General features: G+C 41.7%; 1 protein-coding gene across 1 annotated transcript in view; it reads left to right on the top strand.

Annotated features, from left to right (window-relative positions):
- The first annotated feature begins 11,852 nt into the window (after positions 1-11,852).
- LOC136758670 (serine/threonine-protein kinase pim-3-like) overlaps positions 11,853-21,604 on the top strand; it is a 34,777-nt gene continuing 25,025 nt past the window's right edge. The window contains exons 1-3 of the mRNA XM_066713238.1: positions 11,853-11,888; positions 12,824-12,874; positions 13,183-13,561. Coding sequence (XP_066569335.1) covers positions 11,853-11,888; positions 12,824-12,874; positions 13,183-13,561 — 466 coding nt within the window. The remainder of the gene's footprint in view (positions 11,889-12,823; positions 12,875-13,182; positions 13,562-21,604) is intronic.

Genomic DNA, 21,604 nt, shown 5'->3' with positions numbered 1-21,604 from the left:
TGTCTGTGTTTCTGTTTCTGTTTCTGTGTTTCTGTCTGTGTTTCTGTCTGTGTTTCTGTCTGTGTTTCTGTTTCTGTTTCTGTGTTTCTGTCTGTGTTTCTGTCTGTTTCTGTCTGTGTTTCTGTCTGTGTTTCTGTCTCTGTTTCTGTGTTTCTGTTTCTGTTTCTGTGTTTCTGTCTGTGTTTCTGTCTGTGTTTCTGTTTCTGTGTTTCTGTCTGTTTCTGTGTTTCTGTTTCTGTCTCTGTTTCTGTGTTTCTGTCTGTGTTTCTGTCTGTGTTTCTGTTTCTGTGTTTCTGTCTGTGTTTCTGTGTTTCTGTCTGTTTCTGTGTTTCTGTCTGTTTCTGTGTTTCTGTCTCTGTTTCTGTGTTTCTGTCTGTTTCTGTCTGTGTTTCTGTGTTTCTGTCTGTGTTTCTGTCTGTGTTTCTGTCTGTGTTTCTGTGTTTCTGTGTTTCTGTCTGTGTTTCTGTCTGTGTTTCTGTCTCTGTTTCTGTCTGTTTCTGTCTGTGTTTCTGTCTGTTTCTGTGTTTCTGTCTCTGTTTCTGTCTGTTTCTGTCTGTTTCTGTCTGTGTTTCTGTCTGTGTTTCTGTCTGTTTCTGTCTGTGTTTCTGTCTGTGTTTCTGTCTGTTTCTGTCTGTGTTTCTGTCTCTGTTTCTGTCTGTTTCTGTCTGTGTTTCTGTCTGTGTTTCTGTCTGTGTTTCTGTCTGTTTCTGTCTGTGTTTCTGTCTGTGTTTCTGTCTGTGTTTCTGTCTGTTTCTGTCTGTGTTTCTGTCTGTGTTTCTGTCTGTGTTTCTGTCTGTTTCTGTCTGTGTTTCTGTTTCTGTGTTTCTGTCTGTGTTTCTGTCTGTGTTTCTGTCTCTGTTTCTGTCTCTGTTTCTGTCTGTGTTTCTGTGTTTCTGTCTGTTTCTGTCTGTGTTTCTGTGTTTCTGTCTCTGTTTCTGTCTGTGTTTCTGTCTGTTTCTGTCTGTGTTTCTGTCTGTGTTTCTGTCTGTGTTTCTGTCTGTTTCTGTCTGTGTTTCTGTCTGTTTCTGTCTGTGTTTCTGTCTGTTTCTGTGTTTCTGTCTGTGTTTCTGTCTGTTTCTGTCTGTGTTTCTGTGTTTCTGTCTGTGTTTCTGTCTGTTTCTGTCTGTGTTTCTGTCTGTTTCTGTGTTTCTGTCTGTGTTTCTGTGTTTCTGTCTGTGTTTCTGTCTCTGTTTCTGTCTGTGTTTCTGTGTTTCTGTCTGTGTTTCTGTCTGTTTCTGTCTGTGTTTCTGTGTTTCTGTCTGTGTTTCTGTCTGTTTCTGTCTGTGTTTCTGTGTTTCTGTCTGTGTTTCTGTGTTTCTGTCTGTGTTTCTGTCTGTGTTTCTGTCTGTTTCTGTCTGTTTCTGTCTGTGTTTCTGTCTGTGTTTCTGTCTGTTTCTGTCTGTGTTTCTGTCTGTGTTTCTGTGTTTCTGTCTGTGTTTCTGTCTGTTTCTGTCTGTGTTTCTGTCTGTTTCTGTCTGTGTTTCTGTCTGTTTCTGTGTTTCTGTCTGTGTTTCTGTCTGTTTCTGTCTGTGTTTCTGTGTTTCTGTCTGTGTTTCTGTCTGTTTCTGTGTTTCTGTCTGTGTTTCTGTCTGTTTCTGTCTGTGTTTCTGTGTTTCTGTCTGTGTTTCTGTCTGTTTCTGTCTGTGTTTCTGTGTTTCTGTCTGTGTTTCTGTCTGTGTTTCTGTCTCTGTTTCTGTCTCTGTTTCTGTCTGTGTTTCTGTCTGTGTTTCTGTCTCTGTTTCTGTCTCTGTTTCTGTCTGTGTTTCTGTGTTTCTGTCTGTTTCTGTCTGTGTTTCTGTTTCTGTGTTTCTGTCTGTGTTTCTGTCTGTGTTTCTGTCTCTGTTTCTGTCTCTGTTTCTGTCTCTGTTTCTGTCTGTGTTTCTGTGTTTCTGTCTGTTTCTGTCTGTGTTTCTGTGTTTCTGTCTGTGTTTCTGTCTGTTTCTGTCTGTGTTTCTGTCTGTGTTTCTGTCTGTGTTTCTGTCTGTGTTTCTGTCTGTTTCTGTCTGTGTTTCTGTCTGTTTCTGTCTGTGTTTCTGTCTGTTTCTGTGTTTCTGTCTGTGTTTCTGTCTGTTTCTGTCTGTGTTTCTGTGTTTCTGTCTGTGTTTCTGTCTGTTTCTGTCTGTGTTTCTGTCTGTTTCTGTCTGTGTTTCTGTCTGTGTTTCTGTGTTTCTGTCTGTGTTTCTGTGTTTCTGTCTGTGTTTCTGTCTCTGTTTCTGTCTGTGTTTCTGTGTTTCTGTCTGTGTTTCTGTGTTTCTGTCTGTGTTTCTGTCTGTGTTTCTGTCTGTGTTTCTGTGTTTCTGTCTGTGTTTCTGTCTGTGTTTCTGTCTGTTTCTGTCTGTTTCTGTCTGTGTTTCTGTCTGTGTTTCTGTCTGTGTTTCTGTCTGTGTTTCTGTGTTTCTGTCTGTGTTTCTGTCTGTTTCTGTCTGTGTTTCTGTCTGTTTCTGTCTGTGTTTCTGTCTGTTTCTGTGTTTCTGTCTGTGTTTCTGTCTGTTTCTGTCTGTGTTTCTGTGTTTCTGTCTGTGTTTCTGTCTGTTTCTGTCTGTGTTTCTGTCTGTTTCTGTGTTTCTGTCTGTGTTTCTGTGTTTCTGTCTGTGTTTCTGTCTCTGTTTCTGTCTGTGTTTCTGTGTTTCTGTCTGTGTTTCTGTCTGTTTCTGTCTGTGTTTCTGTCTGTGTTTCTGTGTTTCTGTCTGTGTTTCTGTCTGTGTTTCTGTCTGTGTTTCTGTGTTTCTGTCTGTGTTTCTGTCTGTGTTTCTGTCTGTGTTTCTGTCTGTTTCTGTGTTTCTGTCTGTGTTTCTGTCTGTTTCTGTCTGTGTTTCTGTCTGTTTCTGTCTGTGTTTCTGTCTGTTTCTGTGTTTCTGTCTGTGTTTCTGTCTGTTTCTGTCTGTGTTTCTGTCTCTGTTTCTGTCTGTTTCTGTCTGTGTTTCTGTCTGTGTTTCTGTCTGTTTCTGTCTGTGTTTCTGTCTCTGTTTCTGTCTGTTTCTGTCTGTGTTTCTGTCTGTGTTTCTGTCTGTTTCTGTCTGTGTTTCTGTCTCTGTTTCTGTCTGTTTCTGTCTGTGTTTCTGTCTGTGTTTCTGTCTGTTTCTGTCTGTGTTTCTGTCTGTTTCTGTCTCTGTTTCTGTGTTTCTGTCTGTGTTTCTGTCTGTTTCTGTCTGTGTTTCTGTCTCTGTTTCTGTCTGTGTTTCTGTCTGTTTCTGTCTGTGTTTCTGTCTGTGTTTCTGTCTGTGTTTCTGTCTGTTTCTGTCTGTGTTTCTGTCTGTGTTTCTGTCTGTGTTTCTGTCTGTTTCTGTCTGTGTTTCTGTCTGTTTCTGTCTGTGTTTCTGTCTGTTTCTGTCTGTGTTTCTGTCTGTTTCTGTGTTTCTGTCTGTTTCTGTCTGTGTTTCTGTCTGTGTTTCTGTCTGTGTTTCTGTGTTTCTGTCTGTGTTTCTGTCTGTGTTTCTGTGTTTCTGTCTGTGTTTCTGTCTGTTTCTGTCTGTTTCTGTGTTTCTGTCTGTTTCTGTGTTTCTGTCTGTGTTTCTGTGTTTCTGTCTGTGTTTCTGTTTCTGTGTTTCTGTCTGTTTCTGTCTGTGTTTCTGTCTGTGTTTCTGTTTCTGTTTCTGTGTTTCTGTCTGTGTTTCTGTCTGTGTTTCTGTCTGTGTTTCTGTTTCTGTTTCTGTGTTTCTGTCTGTGTTTCTGTCTGTTTCTGTCTGTGTTTCTGTCTGTGTTTCTGTCTCTGTTTCTGTGTTTCTGTTTCTGTTTCTGTGTTTCTGTCTGTGTTTCTGTCTGTGTTTCTGTTTCTGTGTTTCTGTCTGTTTCTGTGTTTCTGTTTCTGTCTCTGTTTCTGTGTTTCTGTCTGTGTTTCTGTCTGTGTTTCTGTTTCTGTGTTTCTGTCTGTGTTTCTGTGTTTCTGTCTGTTTCTGTGTTTCTGTCTGTTTCTGTGTTTCTGTCTCTGTTTCTGTGTTTCTGTCTGTTTCTGTCTGTGTTTCTGTGTTTCTGTCTGTGTTTCTGTCTGTGTTTCTGTCTGTGTTTCTGTGTTTCTGTGTTTCTGTCTGTGTTTCTGTCTGTGTTTCTGTCTCTGTTTCTGTCTGTTTCTGTCTGTGTTTCTGTCTGTTTCTGTGTTTCTGTCTCTGTTTCTGTCTGTTTCTGTCTGTTTCTGTCTGTGTTTCTGTCTGTGTTTCTGTCTGTTTCTGTCTGTGTTTCTGTCTGTGTTTCTGTCTGTTTCTGTCTGTGTTTCTGTCTCTGTTTCTGTCTGTTTCTGTCTGTGTTTCTGTCTGTGTTTCTGTCTGTGTTTCTGTCTGTTTCTGTCTGTGTTTCTGTCTGTGTTTCTGTCTGTGTTTCTGTCTGTTTCTGTCTGTGTTTCTGTCTGTGTTTCTGTCTGTGTTTCTGTCTGTTTCTGTCTGTGTTTCTGTTTCTGTGTTTCTGTCTGTGTTTCTGTCTGTGTTTCTGTCTCTGTTTCTGTCTCTGTTTCTGTCTGTGTTTCTGTGTTTCTGTCTGTTTCTGTCTGTGTTTCTGTGTTTCTGTCTCTGTTTCTGTCTGTGTTTCTGTCTGTTTCTGTCTGTGTTTCTGTCTGTGTTTCTGTCTGTGTTTCTGTCTGTTTCTGTCTGTGTTTCTGTCTGTTTCTGTCTGTGTTTCTGTCTGTTTCTGTGTTTCTGTCTGTGTTTCTGTCTGTTTCTGTCTGTGTTTCTGTGTTTCTGTCTGTGTTTCTGTCTGTTTCTGTCTGTGTTTCTGTCTGTTTCTGTGTTTCTGTCTGTGTTTCTGTGTTTCTGTCTGTGTTTCTGTCTCTGTTTCTGTCTGTGTTTCTGTGTTTCTGTCTGTGTTTCTGTCTGTTTCTGTCTGTGTTTCTGTGTTTCTGTCTGTGTTTCTGTCTGTTTCTGTCTGTGTTTCTGTGTTTCTGTCTGTGTTTCTGTGTTTCTGTCTGTGTTTCTGTCTGTGTTTCTGTCTGTTTCTGTCTGTTTCTGTCTGTGTTTCTGTCTGTGTTTCTGTCTGTTTCTGTCTGTGTTTCTGTCTGTGTTTCTGTGTTTCTGTCTGTGTTTCTGTCTGTTTCTGTCTGTGTTTCTGTCTGTTTCTGTCTGTGTTTCTGTCTGTTTCTGTGTTTCTGTCTGTGTTTCTGTCTGTTTCTGTCTGTGTTTCTGTGTTTCTGTCTGTGTTTCTGTCTGTTTCTGTGTTTCTGTCTGTGTTTCTGTCTGTTTCTGTCTGTGTTTCTGTGTTTCTGTCTGTGTTTCTGTCTGTTTCTGTCTGTGTTTCTGTGTTTCTGTCTGTGTTTCTGTCTGTGTTTCTGTCTCTGTTTCTGTCTCTGTTTCTGTCTGTGTTTCTGTCTGTGTTTCTGTCTCTGTTTCTGTCTCTGTTTCTGTCTGTGTTTCTGTGTTTCTGTCTGTTTCTGTCTGTGTTTCTGTTTCTGTGTTTCTGTCTGTGTTTCTGTCTGTGTTTCTGTCTCTGTTTCTGTCTCTGTTTCTGTCTCTGTTTCTGTCTGTGTTTCTGTGTTTCTGTCTGTTTCTGTCTGTGTTTCTGTGTTTCTGTCTGTGTTTCTGTCTGTTTCTGTCTGTGTTTCTGTCTGTGTTTCTGTCTGTGTTTCTGTCTGTGTTTCTGTCTGTTTCTGTCTGTGTTTCTGTCTGTTTCTGTCTGTGTTTCTGTCTGTTTCTGTGTTTCTGTCTGTGTTTCTGTCTGTTTCTGTCTGTGTTTCTGTGTTTCTGTCTGTGTTTCTGTCTGTTTCTGTCTGTGTTTCTGTCTGTTTCTGTCTGTGTTTCTGTCTGTGTTTCTGTGTTTCTGTCTGTGTTTCTGTGTTTCTGTCTGTGTTTCTGTCTCTGTTTCTGTCTGTGTTTCTGTGTTTCTGTCTGTGTTTCTGTGTTTCTGTCTGTGTTTCTGTCTGTGTTTCTGTCTGTGTTTCTGTGTTTCTGTCTGTGTTTCTGTCTGTGTTTCTGTCTGTTTCTGTCTGTTTCTGTCTGTGTTTCTGTCTGTGTTTCTGTCTGTGTTTCTGTCTGTGTTTCTGTGTTTCTGTCTGTGTTTCTGTCTGTTTCTGTCTGTGTTTCTGTCTGTTTCTGTCTGTGTTTCTGTCTGTTTCTGTGTTTCTGTCTGTGTTTCTGTCTGTTTCTGTCTGTGTTTCTGTGTTTCTGTCTGTGTTTCTGTCTGTTTCTGTCTGTGTTTCTGTCTGTTTCTGTGTTTCTGTCTGTGTTTCTGTGTTTCTGTCTGTGTTTCTGTCTCTGTTTCTGTCTGTGTTTCTGTGTTTCTGTCTGTGTTTCTGTCTGTTTCTGTCTGTGTTTCTGTCTGTGTTTCTGTGTTTCTGTCTGTGTTTCTGTCTGTGTTTCTGTCTGTGTTTCTGTGTTTCTGTCTGTGTTTCTGTCTGTGTTTCTGTCTGTGTTTCTGTCTGTTTCTGTCTGTGTTTCTGTCTGTGTTTCTGTCTGTGTTTCTGTCTGTTTCCGTCTGTGTTTCTGTCTGTGTTTCTGTCTGTTTCTGTCTGTTTCTGTCTGTGTTTCTGTCTGTGTTTCTGTCTGTTTCTGTCTGTGTTTCTGTCTGTGTTTCTGTCTGTTTCTGTCTGTTTCTGTCTGTGTTTCTGTCTGTGTTTCTGTGTTTCTGTCTGTTTCTGTCTGTGTTTCTGTCTGTGTTTCTGTCTGTTTCTGTCTGTGTTTCTGTCTGTTTCTGTCTGTGTTTCTGTCTGTTTCTGTCTGTGTTTCTGTCTGTTTCTGTCTGTGTTTCTGTCTGTTTCTGTCTGTGTTTCTGTCTCTGTTTCTGTCTGTTTCTGTCTGTGTTTCTGTCTGTGTTTCTGTCTCTGTTTCTGTCTGTGTTTCTGTCTCTGTTTCTGTCTGTTTCTGTCTGTGTTTCTGTCTGTGTTTCTGTCTGTTTCTGTCTGTGTTTCTGTCTCTGTTTCTGTCTGTTTCTGTCTGTGTTTCTGTCTGTGTTTCTGTCTGTTTCTGTCTGTATTTCTGTCTCTGTTTCTGTCTGTTTCTGTCTGTGTTTCTGTCTGTTTCTGTGTTTCTGTCTCTGTTTCTGTCTGTTTCTGTCTGTTTCTGTCTGTGTTTCTGTCTGTGTTTCTGTCTGTTTCTGTCTGTGTTTCTGTCTGTGTTTCTGTCTCTGTTTCTGTCTGTTTCTGTCTGTGTTTCTGTCTGTGTTTCTGTCTGTTTCTGTCTGTGTTTCTGTCTGTGTTTCTGTCTGTGTTTCTGTCTGTTTCTGTCTGTGTTTCTGTCTGTGTTTCTGTCTGTGTTTCTGTCTGTTTCTGTCTGTGTTTCTGTCTCTGTTTCTGTCTGTTTCTGTCTGTGTTTCTGTCTGTGTTTCTGTCTGTTTCTGTCTGTATTTCTGTCTCTGTTTCTGTCTGTTTCTGTCTGTGTTTCTGTCTGTTTCTGTGTTTCTGTCTCTGTTTCTGTCTGTTTCTGTCTGTTTCTGTCTGTGTTTCTGTCTGTGTTTCTGTCTGTTTCTGTCTGTGTTTCTGTCTGTGTTTCTGTCTCTGTTTCTGTCTGTTTCTGTCTGTGTTTCTGTCTGTGTTTCTGTCTGTGTTTCTGTCTGTTTCTGTCTGTGTTTCTGTCTGTTTCTGTCTGTGTTTCTGTCTGTTTCTGTCTGTGTTTCTGTCTGTGTTTCTGTCTGTGTTTCTGTCTGTTTCTGTCTGTGTTTCTGTTTCTGTGTTTCTGTCTGTGTTTCTGTCTGTGTTTCTGTGTTTCTGTCTGTGTTTCTGTCTGTTTCTGTCTGTGTTTCTGTGTTTCTGTCTCTGTTTCTGTCTGTGTTTCTGTCTGTTTCTGTCTGTGTTTCTGTCTGTGTTTCTGTCTGTGTTTCTGTCTGTTTCTGTCTGTGTTTCTGTCTGTGTTTCTGTCTGTTTCTGTCTGTGTTTCTGTCTGTTTCTGTCTGTTTCTGTCTGTGTTTCTGTCTGTTTCTGTGTTTCTGTCTGTGTTTCTGTCTGTTTCTGTCTGTGTTTCTGTGTTTCTGTCTGTGTTTCTGTCTGTTTCTGTCTGTGTTTCTGTCTGTTTCTGTGTTTCTGTCTGTGTTTCTGTGTTTCTGTCTGTGTTTCTGTCTCTGTTTCTGTCTGTGTTTCTGTGTTTCTGTCTGTGTTTCTGTCTGTTTCTGTCTGTGTTTCTGTGTTTCTGTCTGTGTTTCTGTCTGTGTTTCTGTGTTTCTGTCTGTGTTTCTGTCTGTGTTTCTGTCTGTTTCTGTCTGTGTTTCTGTGTTTCTGTCTGTGTTTCTGTCTGTGTTTCTGTCTGTTTCTGTCTGTTTCTGTCTGTGTTTCTGTCTGTGTTTCTGTCTGTTTCTGTCTGTGTTTCTGTCTGTGTTTCTGTGTTTCTGTCTGTGTTTCTGTCTGTTTCTGTCTGTGTTTCTGTCTGTTTCTGTCTGTGTTTCTGTCTGTTTCTGTGTTTCTGTCTGTGTTTCTGTCTGTTTCTGTCTGTGTTTCTGTGTTTCTGTCTGTGTTTCTGTCTGTTTCTGTCTGTGTTTCTGTCTGTTTCTGTGTTTCTGTCTGTGTTTCTGTGTTTCTGTCTGTGTTTCTGTCTCTGTTTCTGTCTGTGTTTCTGTGTTTCTGTCTGTGTTTCTGTCTGTTTCTGTCTGTGTTTCTGTCTGTGTTTCTGTGTTTCTGTCTGTGTTTCTGTCTGTGTTTCTGTCTGTGTTTCTGTGTTTCTGTCTGTGTTTCTGTCTGTGTTTCTGTCTGTTTCTGTCTGTGTTTCTGTGTTTCTGTCTGTGTTTCTGTCTGTGTTTCTGTCTGTTTCTGTCTGTGTTTCTGTCTGTGTTTCTGTCTGTTTCTGTCTGTGTTTCTGTCTGTGTTTCTGTCTGTTTCTGTCTGTGTTTCTGTCTGTGTTTCTGTGTTTCTGTCTGTTTCTGTCTGTGTTTCTGTCTGTGTTTCTGTCTGTTTCTGTCTGTGTTTCTGTCTGTTTCTGTCTGTGTTTCTGTCTTTCTGTCTGTGTTTCTGTCTGTGTTTCTGTGTTTCTGTCTGTTTCTGTCTGTGTTTCTGTCTGTGTTTCTGTCTGTTTCTGTGTTTCTGTCTGTGTTTCTGTCTGTTTCTGTCTGTGTTTCTGTCTGTGTTTCTGTGTTTCTGTCTGTGTTTCTGTCTGTGTTTCTGTCTGTTTCTGTCTGTGTTTCTGTCTGTGTTTCTGTCTGTGTTTCTGTGTTTCTGTCTGTGTTTCTGTCTGTGTTTCTGTCTGTGTTTCTGTGTTTCTGTCTGTGTTTCTGTCTGTGTTTCTGTGTTTCTGTCTGTTTCTGTCTGTGTTTCTGTCTGTGTTTCTGTGTTTCTGTCTGTGTTTCTGTCTGTGTTTCTGTCTGTTTCTGTCTGTTTCTGTCTGTGTTTCTGTGTTTCTGTCTGTGTTTCTGTTTCTGTGTTTCTGTCTGTTTCTGTGTTTCTGTCTGTGTTTCTGTCTGTGTTTCTGTCTGTGTTTCTGTGTTTCTGTCTGTGTTTCTGTCTCTGTTTCTGTCTGTGTTTCTGTTTCTGTCTGTGTTTCTGTCTGTGTTTCTGTCTGTGTTTCTGTTTCTGTGTTTCTGTCTGTGTTTCTGTCTGTGTTTCTGTGTTTCTGTCTGTGTTTCTGTGTTTCTGTCTGTGTTTCTGTCTGTGTTTCTGTGTTTCTGTCTGTTTCTGTGTTTCTGTCTGTGTTTCTGTCTCTGTTTCTGTCTCTGTTTCTGTGTTTCTGTTTCTGTGTTTCTGTCTGTGTTTCTGTCTGTGTTTCTGTCTGTGTTTCTGTGTTTCTGTCTGTGTTTCTGTCTGTGTTTCTGTGTTTCTGTCTGTGTTTCTGTGTTTCTGTCTGTGTTTCTGTCTGTGTTTCTGTCTGTTTCTGTCTGTGTTTCTGTCTCTGTTTCTGTCTGTGTTTCTGTCTGTGTTTCTGTCTGTGTTTCTGTGTTTCTGTCTGTGTTTCTGTCTGTGTTTCTGTTTCTGTGTTTCTGTCTGTTTCTGTCTGTGTTTCTGTTTCTGTGTTTCTGTCTGTGTTTCTGTCTGTGTTTCTGTCTGTGTTTCTGTGTTTCTGTCTGTTTCTGTCTGTTTCTGTGTTTCTGTCTGTGTTTCTGTGTTTCTGTTTCTGTGTTTCTGTCTGTGTTTCTGTGTTTCTGTCTGTGTTTCTGTCTGTTTCTGTCTGTTTCTGTCTGTGTTTCTGTCTGTGTTTCTGTCTGTTTCTGTCTGTGTTTCTGTGTTTCTGTCTGTGTTTCTGTGTTTCTGTTTCTGTGTTTCTGTCTGTGTTTCTGTCTCTGTTTCTGTCTCTGTTTCTGTCTGTGTTTCTGTCTGTGTTTCTGTCTGTTTCTGTCTGTGTTTCTGTCTGTGTTTCTGTGTTTCTGTCTGTGTTTCTGTCTGTGTTTCTGTCTGTTTCCCAGTGTGTCACAAACAACACCTTCATGCGCGTCTCGGACACAGCGACACCCAGTGTGTCACAAACAACACCTTCATGCGCGTCTCGGACACAGCGACACCCAGTGTGTCACAAACAACACCTTCATGCGCGTCTCGGACACAGCGACACCCAGTGTGTCACAAACAACACCTTCATGCGCGTCTCGGACACAGCGACACCCAGTGTGTCACAAACAACACCTTCATGCGCGTCTCGGTCACAGCGACACCCAGTGTGTCACAAACAACACCTTCATGCGTGTCTTTGACACAGCGACACCCAGTGTGTCACAAACAACACCTTCATGCGGGTCTCGGACACAGCGACACCCAGTGTGTCACAAACAACACCTTCATGCGCGTCTCGGACACAGCGACACCCAGTGTGTCACAAACAACACCTTCATGCGGGTCTCGGACACAGCGACACCCAGTGTGTCACAAACAACACCTTCATGCGCGTCTCGGACACAGCGACACCCAGTGTGTCACAAACAACACCTTCATGCGCGTCTCGGACACAGCGACACCTAGTGTGTCACAAACAACACCTTCATGCGTGTCTTTGACACAGCGACACCCAGTGTGTCACAAACACACCTTCATGCGTGTCTCAGACACAGCGACACCCAGTGTGTCACAAACAACACCTTCATGCGCGTCTCGGACACAGCGACACCCAGTGTGTCACAAACAACACCTTCATGCGCGTCTCGGACACAGCGACACCCAGTGTGTCGCATGAAACACAGTTCACACACAGATGTCACCGATTCTCATCAATAAAGGATCAGTTACGCATTAGGCTCTATTTCTGATCACTGTAATCACCTCGCCAGTACAAACTGAATTTACTGTTTTCCAAATACAGGTCTGTTTTTTTAATTAAACATAAAATACCGTTATTGTTAAAATCCAGAAAGCAATACAATAGATTGAAAACCCAGCTGTATATAAGAAATATATTATTATTAATAATAACAACAATAATAATTATTATAGAAGTAGAATCTCCAGATTAGGTTTATCTGTAGACAAATCTGGCAGTAAAATGTGCAGAAAAACGTAAGTTAATAGACTGATCGATGATGGTTTGCCTCAGCTTACCCGTCCAGAGTGAGGAGAAATGGCAGGACGGCAGTTAGAGAGAAGGGGAAGGAGGTGAGGGAAAACGGCAGGAAACGGAGGAAGAACGGCTCCGAGAGTGTCAAGAGAGGAGAGCCGAGAGAAAAACAGCGAAAGCAGCGAAAGCGAGGGGCAGCAGAGAGCAGCCCGGACAGAGAGCAGAATCCACCCGCAGGGAGAGCCGTGCAGGACAGGCCTTCAGCGACTCAGAGCGCAGGGGTGCTCAGGCCAGAGGCGTGCTCAGCGAGTGGCAGCAGCCCTGCTGTGAGCAAGGAGGAGAGGGCGAGCAAAAAAGCGAAACTAGAAAGACCTACCTCTGGACGCCCTCTACACCCAGAGAACGAATCCTCTTGCCAGGGTGAGCAGCAGAAACCCGAAGGTGAGCACAGCGCACAGAGCACAGAAGGTGGTCCCAGCACAGCGCTGGGACCAGACTGTGAGGGTTCGAGACAGTCATGTTCAATATTTAGCACACATGCACATCCTGTCAAAGACCCAATTCCAAATCCAGGTACTGGATCTCAAACACAATCCAGCATTTCAGGACCTGCATGTATCCAAGTGTACAGCTGGGAGAGCACGGCTCCGGTCAGCATGATCTCTTGACATCACTAATTATAACTACCATTGCACCGGCCTGTAAATATTCAGCAAAACTAGGCATTTCAAAAGACGAGACTCCTTGACAGGACACTTACTTCTCAAATACTATGTTCTCAAAAAAGGCCCATTTCCCCACTGCTGAGTGTGATCATATTCACACATTTTACACAACAAAACCAGCACTGTTCCCTGCAATGCTTTAGATGTTTATACAACCATACAAGTGTGTGACATAATGAATGTCTAGTTCTTAAATCCACATCCACGCGCACATTTCTATTTCAGACAAGTTCTCAGACTTATATGAGAAGGGGGAGCTGCTAGGGACAGGGAGTTATGGCTCGGTCTTTGCTGGGATCAGGAAAGCAGACAATCTGCCAGTAAGGATTTTCACTCAATTTCTTTGCCTCCTTTCTGAATCTACAGTGGAGCATAATTATTAAAATATCCGTATATTGTCCAAAACTACCAATTTTAGTAGCTGAGTATAGTACAGTCATGTAGACCTTTTAATAGGTTTAATATTTAATAAGTATTATGGTAAAGCTTAATGTATTACACTTCAGTAGGTACACAAGCGAAGAGGAACATTTAATTGTATTAACATAGTTGGAGCTTAGAAAAAAAAAGAAAAAAGATTGCAGGGCATCTCTCTATTAAAAGATATACAGTAAAGTACATTAAGAGACACATAGTTCATATAGGTTTGCCATCCCTTTTCTTCACAAGAGTAAATCCTTAATCCTAACTACAACTCAGCCCAGCTGTGCCATACAGTGTATGTAACAGATAACTTAATATCATGTTTTTCTGTTTCTTTCCTCTCCATTAATGCTCTGTCAGGTCGCAGTGAAATACATCGATCGCACGTCTGTAGCAAACTGGGCAACGATGGTGAGTAGGTTTCTTACCAAACAAAACACAAGCAACAGGGTCAAAGATACGAGCTGCCTCTGAAATTAGAGACAGGAAAGGTGGCGATATTATATTTTAAGCCATGGCAAATTTAGGAAATAAGAAATATATGACCTAAATATGATATAATGTGGATTAAGCAAAAACAAAAAACAACCCGGGCTATGGCTCTGGTGTCTGTCTGTGTGGAGTTTGCCTGCTGCCTGTAGTTTAAACAGTGCAGTTGTATTACGATGATGATGATTATAGTTATTATTTGATATATCTGCTATCCTCTCTCTCTCCAGCCTCAGCAGAGGGAGCCAGTGCCCTTGGAGGCTGCGCTCCATCAGCAGGTGTCTGCTGCCCCGTCCTGCCCCGGTGTGGTCGGGCTGCTGGATTCATTCACTGAGCCCGAGTCCTGCCTGCTGGTGCTGGAGCGGCCCGTGCCCTGCATGGACCTCTACGATTTCGTGATGCAGAAGGGCGGCCACCTAGACGAGCCCATGGCCAAGGACTTCCTACGGCAGGTGGTGCAGGCGCTTCAGCACTGCCACACCCGTGGAGTGGTCCACCGCGACCTCAAGATGGAAAACATCCTTGTGGAGAGCATCAGCCACCGCCTCAAACTGATTGACTTTGGCCTGGCGAGCCGCCTGCGGGATGGTTTCTACAGAGACCAGGCCGGTGAGCAGCGGCACAGTGTTCACACACAGAAGGCATGGATGCCACCAGAGAAATGTCTCGATGCCCTGAGATCAGTCTTTCATGGCACTTCATACGTGAAGACTGGAGATCCGCAGTGTTTGGGGATCTTATTGGAATTAAGCTCGTTTTAATAACAATCATCGCTGGAATTATGATTCTTCAGAATGTTTTTGCTGCTTCACAGGGATGAGTTTCTCCGTGTTTATGGAATAAACACACAGATACGTGTCTGTCTAGTTAGTAAACAGTATATAAATATTCTTAATATACACATTTTGACTTTCTTAGCTTAGCTATGGTAACTCAAGCCACGGACTCTCTATATATTGTCAGCTCTTCCTTTAGCAGACTTTTCTTCCTAACTTGTTCTCCTAGGTACTCTTGAGTTCTTTGCCCCTGAGACAGTGCGGGTTGGACGGTACCGGGCGCTTCCTGCCACAGTGTGGTCAGTGGGAGTTCTCCTGTATGTCCTGCTGTGCGGCTCGTACCCTTTCTGTGATGGCCGCGCAATTATACAGGGGAAGCTCTCTTTCCCCAGTGGGCTCTCAAAAGGTGAGGGGTGCTGAGAGGGACTTTGTTTAACTGCACGACCCCATGCCAAGTGACAAGCAATATATTCACACCCTGTGAACACACTCCCCATGGTACTGATGTTATACAACACAGGTCAAGCCTAAACCAATACTGTAACTGCCGTATCAGTCAAAGTAACCCCCCCCCCCGACCATTGTGTGCGAGTTAAGATCATTATAAAAGTAATTTTAGTATTCATTGTTCAAACATTTGTGTACATTTAATCCCCTGCTCCATAATGTACATGATGTCAATGGCACAGAAATACCTGCCTGACTAATAACCGCAGTGCAGCTCACCTGACAGAGGTGACTCTGATATTCGGAGGCTCCTCTTGGCCCAGAGCTGAGACCCTTGTTTCCCTCCTGACAGATTGCTGCGACCTGATCCGCAGCTGCTGTAATATGACTGCTGCCAGTCGGCCGACCCTGGAGGAGATCCTGCTCCATCCGTGGATGGCATGAGCTGGAAACCGCTTCCTCAGCCTCGCCTCAACACCCTGCCGAGAATAATACTCCTGCACTACAAAACGCCATCATCAATACTGGCTGTGTTTACGTAGAGAGACAGCAGTGAGAATCAATCAAATCAAATCCTGCTGGTTGTTTTATGTGTCTATAGACACTCAATATTACATGTGATTTAGAGTAAAACTTGTGATTCTTCTGATCACGCTCTTTTGCTATTATTAACGCTACTGATTTTACTTTTTTAATTATTTGTTGTGTGTTAGTTTTTAATGTGCTTAAGTTTCATTTTTTAATTGTAAAGTGCATTCTGATGCATTCTGATGTCCTCAACATGAGAGGCACTATATAAAATAAATGTGTTTGTTATGTATTATTTTCTCCTGTGTTATGTACATCTAAATACTGTACTTAAACTAAACCATTCAGCCTAATGACATGTACTTGAAAAGGAACACTGAAGTAAGAATTCACCGAGTTATTCAACACCTCCCTGTGGAGGACCACGGTGACACTGCACATAGAGAGACAAGTAGGGAACTAAGGGTTTGGTTTGAGGGAAAATAATAAGTTCAATATTTCAAATATAGGCATAGATTACCTCACAATTTCCAAACACAAACTGATCATGTTTCACATTTCAGCAAGTTAATCAGAAAACAACAGAATATAACAATGTTGAACAGCCCAGATTATTCTCAACAGCATGCCACTTAAAATTCATAACTAGACAAGAAAAAAGGAAACACTGTAAAAGTTTCTTAATTAATTATAGTTTTTGTTATTTAATTGGTGAGGTTAATCTTGTTGTTATTTACCCCAGAGACCGTTCCCATTTACCCTGTCTGTCCACTCCATACTGGGTAGAAGGAGTCACTTTACCCCCTCAAACCACACAGGACCCACTCTGACACCATGTGGACAGTCATGGTCACAAACCACTTGATGTGAAAGAGATTCTCAAAACCTGAAACATGTTCTCCAACATACAAGGATCAAGGGAGACAAGCTGGGCCACACAGTATAGTTTCAGTCCTACAGTCTGTGCTCAGAACCTATGAGGCTCTTGACTGTAAAGTGGGTCACTTTTCATATCCATTCCCATCAAGTTATACTTTCTATTTCCTAGACTGGCAGATGATATCAGTATTCTGCTGCAGCCTTAAAGTCTTGAAAACAGAATATGACATTTAGTTACCGACTACCTTATCAGAAAGAAGAGAATGTATAACATTTGCATCGTATTCTTCTACTCAACAGTTTGAGCTTCTATGTGTTTACTATTGGTTTGTTCAAGTTGTAACCTGAGAGGAGAGCCTTTCTCTTTCTCTGCCGTCAGGCCAATCCGTTTATTTCTCTCCTGATGTCTGTGGGAATTATTTACAGTGCAATTGCACCACAAACACAGATGCTCACCACTCACTCTGAACTTTCACTGCACTGTCACAGCTGTGTCTCTTTAAAAGTATAAAAAAGCTCATTGTCAATTTATTTATACACTCATGGTGATTAATCATTTAGAAAACGACTCGTCTGCAAGAGGAAGACTTTTGTCAAAATGTATATTTCACTCCACCTGTAATATGGTTTCATACCTGCATACTACAATTGTTTCCTCACCTGAATATATACTTTCCACTCTTGCACTCTTACTTGAAGAAGAAATATACAGCGGGGCAGGATACAGGATATAATGCCACAATCAATGTGTTATATGCAGGAACCGCCTACTGTTTATAACTGTATATAATGACACTGTATCGTGTTTAAGAGAATTGTCTGGCCTTAGAAAATCACACATCTAGAGATAATCAACTATGAATTATGAAAACACCCTGAGGTTCAGTACAGAGATTTATTTGTGGTGATGTCTCTAACCCTGTCAAGTGTAATTACCCTGTCAATTATAATGCATCATCATCAATGTGCCCAGTAAGGCCCGATTTGTCTGTGTTTGTATTGATTAGAGAAATCGATGAAAGCCGACAGTGATAGAGCAAGGAGTGAGGCTAATCACATCAGAGCAAATAGAAGCAAGTGGCTGTTCCATCACTAGGGGAAAAGGGCAGGTTGTCTGTGAACGCGTGAGACTGGTCCATTCGCTTGTTGAAATTTATTTTAATTAGAGTCTTGCTTAGAACCTCTCAAGGCTCTTGCGAGTGAGGGGAGTGGGAGTGTAAAAGAAACGGGCGATAAAACTGCTACACCAAAAGACCAGGCCTCACGACGCGGGAGGTTTACACACAATTCACAGAGGGGTAATGACATCCTAACGACCTTGTGTATGCAGTGAGCCCAGCTACGTGAGGGAACTATCACAAACGCTATATTTACCAAACTATATTAAGTCTAAATGCTCTGTAATACATATTGACTGACTTCCAGATCGAACCCTGCAAAGGAATCCACATTCATTCCCCGCAGGGCTGGGCTGCCTAAAGCCCTTCAGCAGAAGTTGATTTCATTTCATCCTTGAATAAGCAACAATGGTCCTTTTTTTTTTACCAGCATTTGTCCACAGACCCAAGCCATTGCTGCCAGGGCCTTTTAATTGCACAGGTCAGCTGTCGTGTGCGCCGCAGTGTTAACAGGCCAGGCTGGCTTCGCGACGAGGAGTGGCCATCCTCCGTAAGGCTGGAGTGGCAGAGCAACCGATCAAATCAGTAGCAGTAGTGTCGCCTGTCAACTCAAGGGTGGGTCTCCAGATTGAAGACGGGCTACAACACTCTATGAAGTGGAAGAGATCACCACTCGATATGGAAATGCGACTGTACCGGGAGGGGCGCCTGTGTGACACGTTCATTTGCGGGTTGGTTTTTATTTATTTCATGGCCTGACATTTAAAACAGACGGCCGTGACATACAGGACAATAAAGCGGCTCAGACAGAACATTACCCTCCTTGAGTGTGATTCCTCACCAGTAATGAGCAGCTGGGACAATTTGCAAGGTGCTCGACACAGAAGATGGATGGAGCTTATTTATTATGTATACTATGTACGTGTATAATGTATTATAAAATGTATGTAACAGATATATGACAACATGTGAATGACATATTATAAATGTGCACGAGTTCCCTATTGGCTTTTGCATCAGTGTGTTTGGTGATTTGTGATTTGTTTTGAGACGTATATATGTTGGTCTGGCTTTGTTGGTGACACGCACACATGGTGTCAGATAGTGTTGCTGCTGGATGCAGAACAAATCAGAACGTGTCCCTTAAGGTGCCAGAGCCCAGGCCTTATCACTGTAATTAGTTTGTTTTTCACTTTTTGGTTGATTTATCTGAGGTATTTTTCTTCCTGTGGATGATTTTGTTTAACTGATTTTAGACACATTTCTTTTACGTGAATTGTTTGCACGAGTTTTGCTTTTGTTCTGTGCTTGTGGGAGGCAGTGTAGCACACCACCCATGACAAACGTGAATCTCTGGCTTCTCAGTTAGGGAACAAATTGTAATTAAGTGACTCATCTCATTCAGCTGTATTTTGAAGACTTTGTAATTAAATGAATATTAATAATAACACATAAATAAATAAAAGCTGAAAATAAAACAGAAAACTATATACACCGGAAAGGCAATCATCCTGCACAGCACAGTTCACAGCCATGGTGACGAGACTCCCCCCCCACCCCCTGCAAAATCCACACGTCTGACATCATGTCTGTCTGTTTCCTCGGCAACAGAACCACAGGAGCAGTGCTTTTTGGGCAGATGTTACAAACAGTGGGAGCACAATGTAAAGTTTTATTTGTAATAAGGGATGATGCTAATTGGCTCTGATAGATCCGGAGGTTTATCTTTTGGTTGGAATACAATAATGAAATCAACCAAAAGCAATATTGGGAGACTGCCTGGCTTGTGTCAGAAAGTGAACTGGTTTTATTTTATTTCAAATGTGGTTTCTATCTCTGTGTGTTTCTCTGTCTCTGTGTGTGTGTGTGTTTAGTCCTGCAGCAGAAAGAAAAATGTATTTGGGTGATATACAGTTTAATATAATTAGTATGGGTTTGTGTGCAGATGATACGGCTGGCACAACATGCAGCACACAGAGGTGGTTAAATCAGTAGTAGTAGTAACAATAGATTAAAAAAACAAGCTTCCATATACATTTCATGACCTGGCAATTAAACACATTGTTTCAAGCTTGGGTTAGTGACTGGGATACTGAGAAACCTATGATCTCCTGCAGAAACACAAACAAACTGTTGCAAAAGGTCAGCGCTGTGGCAAGAGACAGCAGAGGATGCTGTACAATGAAGCAGAGGTACTGTATATCACTGCTGTGTCATTATATTATAAGAGACATTTGCGTTTATTACCTTCGTTTTGTTGCAGTTTAATGTCAGTAGAAACCTTGCTGGTTTCAATAGGCTACATACAAACCCAAGCCCATATTATCTCAGGGAATGTGCAGGAGTGAGTGTGTGTGTGTGTGTGTGTGTGTGTGTGTGTGTGTGTGTGTGTGTGTGTGCACTCGTCTACCTATCCAAGTGGGGACCTAGGCGTCGTAACACACCCACGAAGTGGGGACTTGAAAACCAAGTGGGGACCTTTTCCAGATCCCCACTTGGCAAACCCTTTAAATCATGTTAGAATGGTGCCCAGACCCCCTCAGTGAAGGTTTTTGAAAAAGACCAAGTGGGGACCTGGGGGGTCCCCACGTGTGTGACGTTTGTGCTCGGTGCTGCCCCTGTAGGCTTGAGCTGGTATTTCGGTCACTAACACACACGCAAACCTAACACACTTTGCCTCAGCTGGGGAGGCTGGGGATCTGTCACTGATGGCCTTGAAACCATGTAGGGCTGAAACTGACTGTCAATCAAAACATTGTACTGACATTTATATTGACAGTAGGTACTTGAATCTGTATTATTAGTAGTAAGTACATGCATACCATTATTATTTATTATAATTATAAAAATTATAATAAATCATCATCATAATAATAATAACATTAATATAATGAACAACAACAACATTAGGAAAAAGGAGTTAAAAAAACTTTAAATTGGATTTGGATCCTAACCCCATTCATCCAGAGCCCCTTTAAAAAAACTAGTTACAGCAATATTTCAGATTACATGGTATTTATGAAAAAATATGTATATAATAATCATAATTTCAAAAATCTTAATAAGTAAATACATCTGAATCGATCAAATAGTATAGTATTCCACAAAATGACTTGTTAAAAAATAAATAAATTATATATATATATATATATATGTGTGTGTGTGCTATCGCAGTGGGGACTCCACTGTAAGGGCTGGTATTAGAAGATGTTATGAGGCCTGAGAGGATGTGGACAATACATGTGTCACTCTCTGCAATCTAAGTGGGGACTTCATTTTATGAAATTCCTCTGAGAAATAAAAACGCAATCACAGATGTGGATACTTCCATTATATATTTAAAAATAAATTTCTATTAATTCTGCTTCTGATGTGTTAAATGTTGTCTTGCGTTGTACTTACACACACACACACTGGTGTGTGAGCGTTGCTCTGTACCATATAAGTGGGGACTCTATTATATGAATAGAAGAGATGACCGACCTGGTAAACCTTGCCAACGCGAGTCACAGTCTAATGGTGAGAGCTGCTGTACAGCAGGTTCCTCTAACAGACTGGCGTATTGTACCTCCATGTTCAAGAACAGAGAGACAACACTGCGCAGGATACTGTGTGTTACCAGCTATTACACCTATCACCTATTCATTTTATTAAATTCCTCTGAGAATTGTAAACAAAATGGGGGATGAGAATACTTCCATAAAATATTTAAAAATACATTTCTATTAATTCTGCTTCTGATGTGTTAAATGTTGTCTTGCGGTGTACTTACACACACACAGGTGTGTGAGCGTCGGCCTGTGCTATCCAAGAGGGGACTCGTGGCATTGGTTACTATCCAACTGGGGACACAGGAGTGTGAGTGTCGTCCTGCACCATATAAGTGGGCTCTGTGATGAATATTAATAGAGATGGTAAACCTTGCCAACGCGAGTCACAGGCTAATGGTGAGAGCTGTACAGGCTGGCTATCGTACCTCCAGCCTGCTGTGATCGCCAGACAACACTGCGCAGGACACTGTGCTACCAGCAAATACACGCACAGCTGTTCTCTGCTCAACGACGACGATTTACACAAGAAATCAATTAGGCTGTGATTGATGGACGCATATGTAGCACCGTCGCCGCCCCACACTGCACTCGACATCGAGTCGTTGATGAAGTCTGCCTTTGACATCTCAGGGACTGCTTTTCCTTCGTTCAGTCAATCAAAATAAAAAATAAACAATGTCTTGTTCAGATCGTATAGTGGTATTACAGGTTTCTTTTCTCTTGTCCAAATCATACATTCACAAAATACATTCATCGTCAATTTTATGATTCCAATTACTGTCTGGGTTTTCCTCTACTTACTGAAGACATACCTGTTTTGGCAGAAAATAAAATGAAACCTGGCACATGCAGACGGTCTCATGTTCTCTCCCTATATAAAATAATAATAAATCGTCACTGAAACGTTACTTATCTCCACTACACACAAGCAATACCATTACACACTCAATAGTACTTTACAATTTAGCGGGAAAAAACATTCTTTCGTTTTACTCATTTCAACGCGGTCAAATGAGAGATTAATTAACAATACATCATGAGTACATATTGCAAAGAGAGTCACAACTGGGTTTTTTTTCGTGTAGAATTACATTTTAAATAAAAAAAAGAAAATAATAGAGAGAGAGTGTGAAGTGTGACTTAGCCTCAGTATTAACAAAAGACAACTGAGGGATTACTGGGTAATGTGCTCCGTCTTAAAGTCACATTTCGAATTAATGACCTCCGATTGCAATTAAAAGAACAACATCCCCTTAAGGTCAAAACACAACCACCTTACCAGAAACTTTGGTGAAACTCAAAAATAATAATATAAAACAACAAAAACAAAATACACGTGTTACACATAGGAGG

Source organism: Amia ocellicauda, chromosome 1 (genome assembly GCF_036373705.1).
Source record: "Amia ocellicauda isolate fAmiCal2 chromosome 1, fAmiCal2.hap1, whole genome shotgun sequence".
NCBI classification, from domain to species: Eukaryota; Metazoa; Chordata; class Actinopteri; order Amiiformes; family Amiidae; genus Amia; species Amia ocellicauda.
The sequence above is the reverse complement of the archived record's forward strand: the minus strand, read 5'-3'. Positions and strand labels throughout refer to the sequence as shown.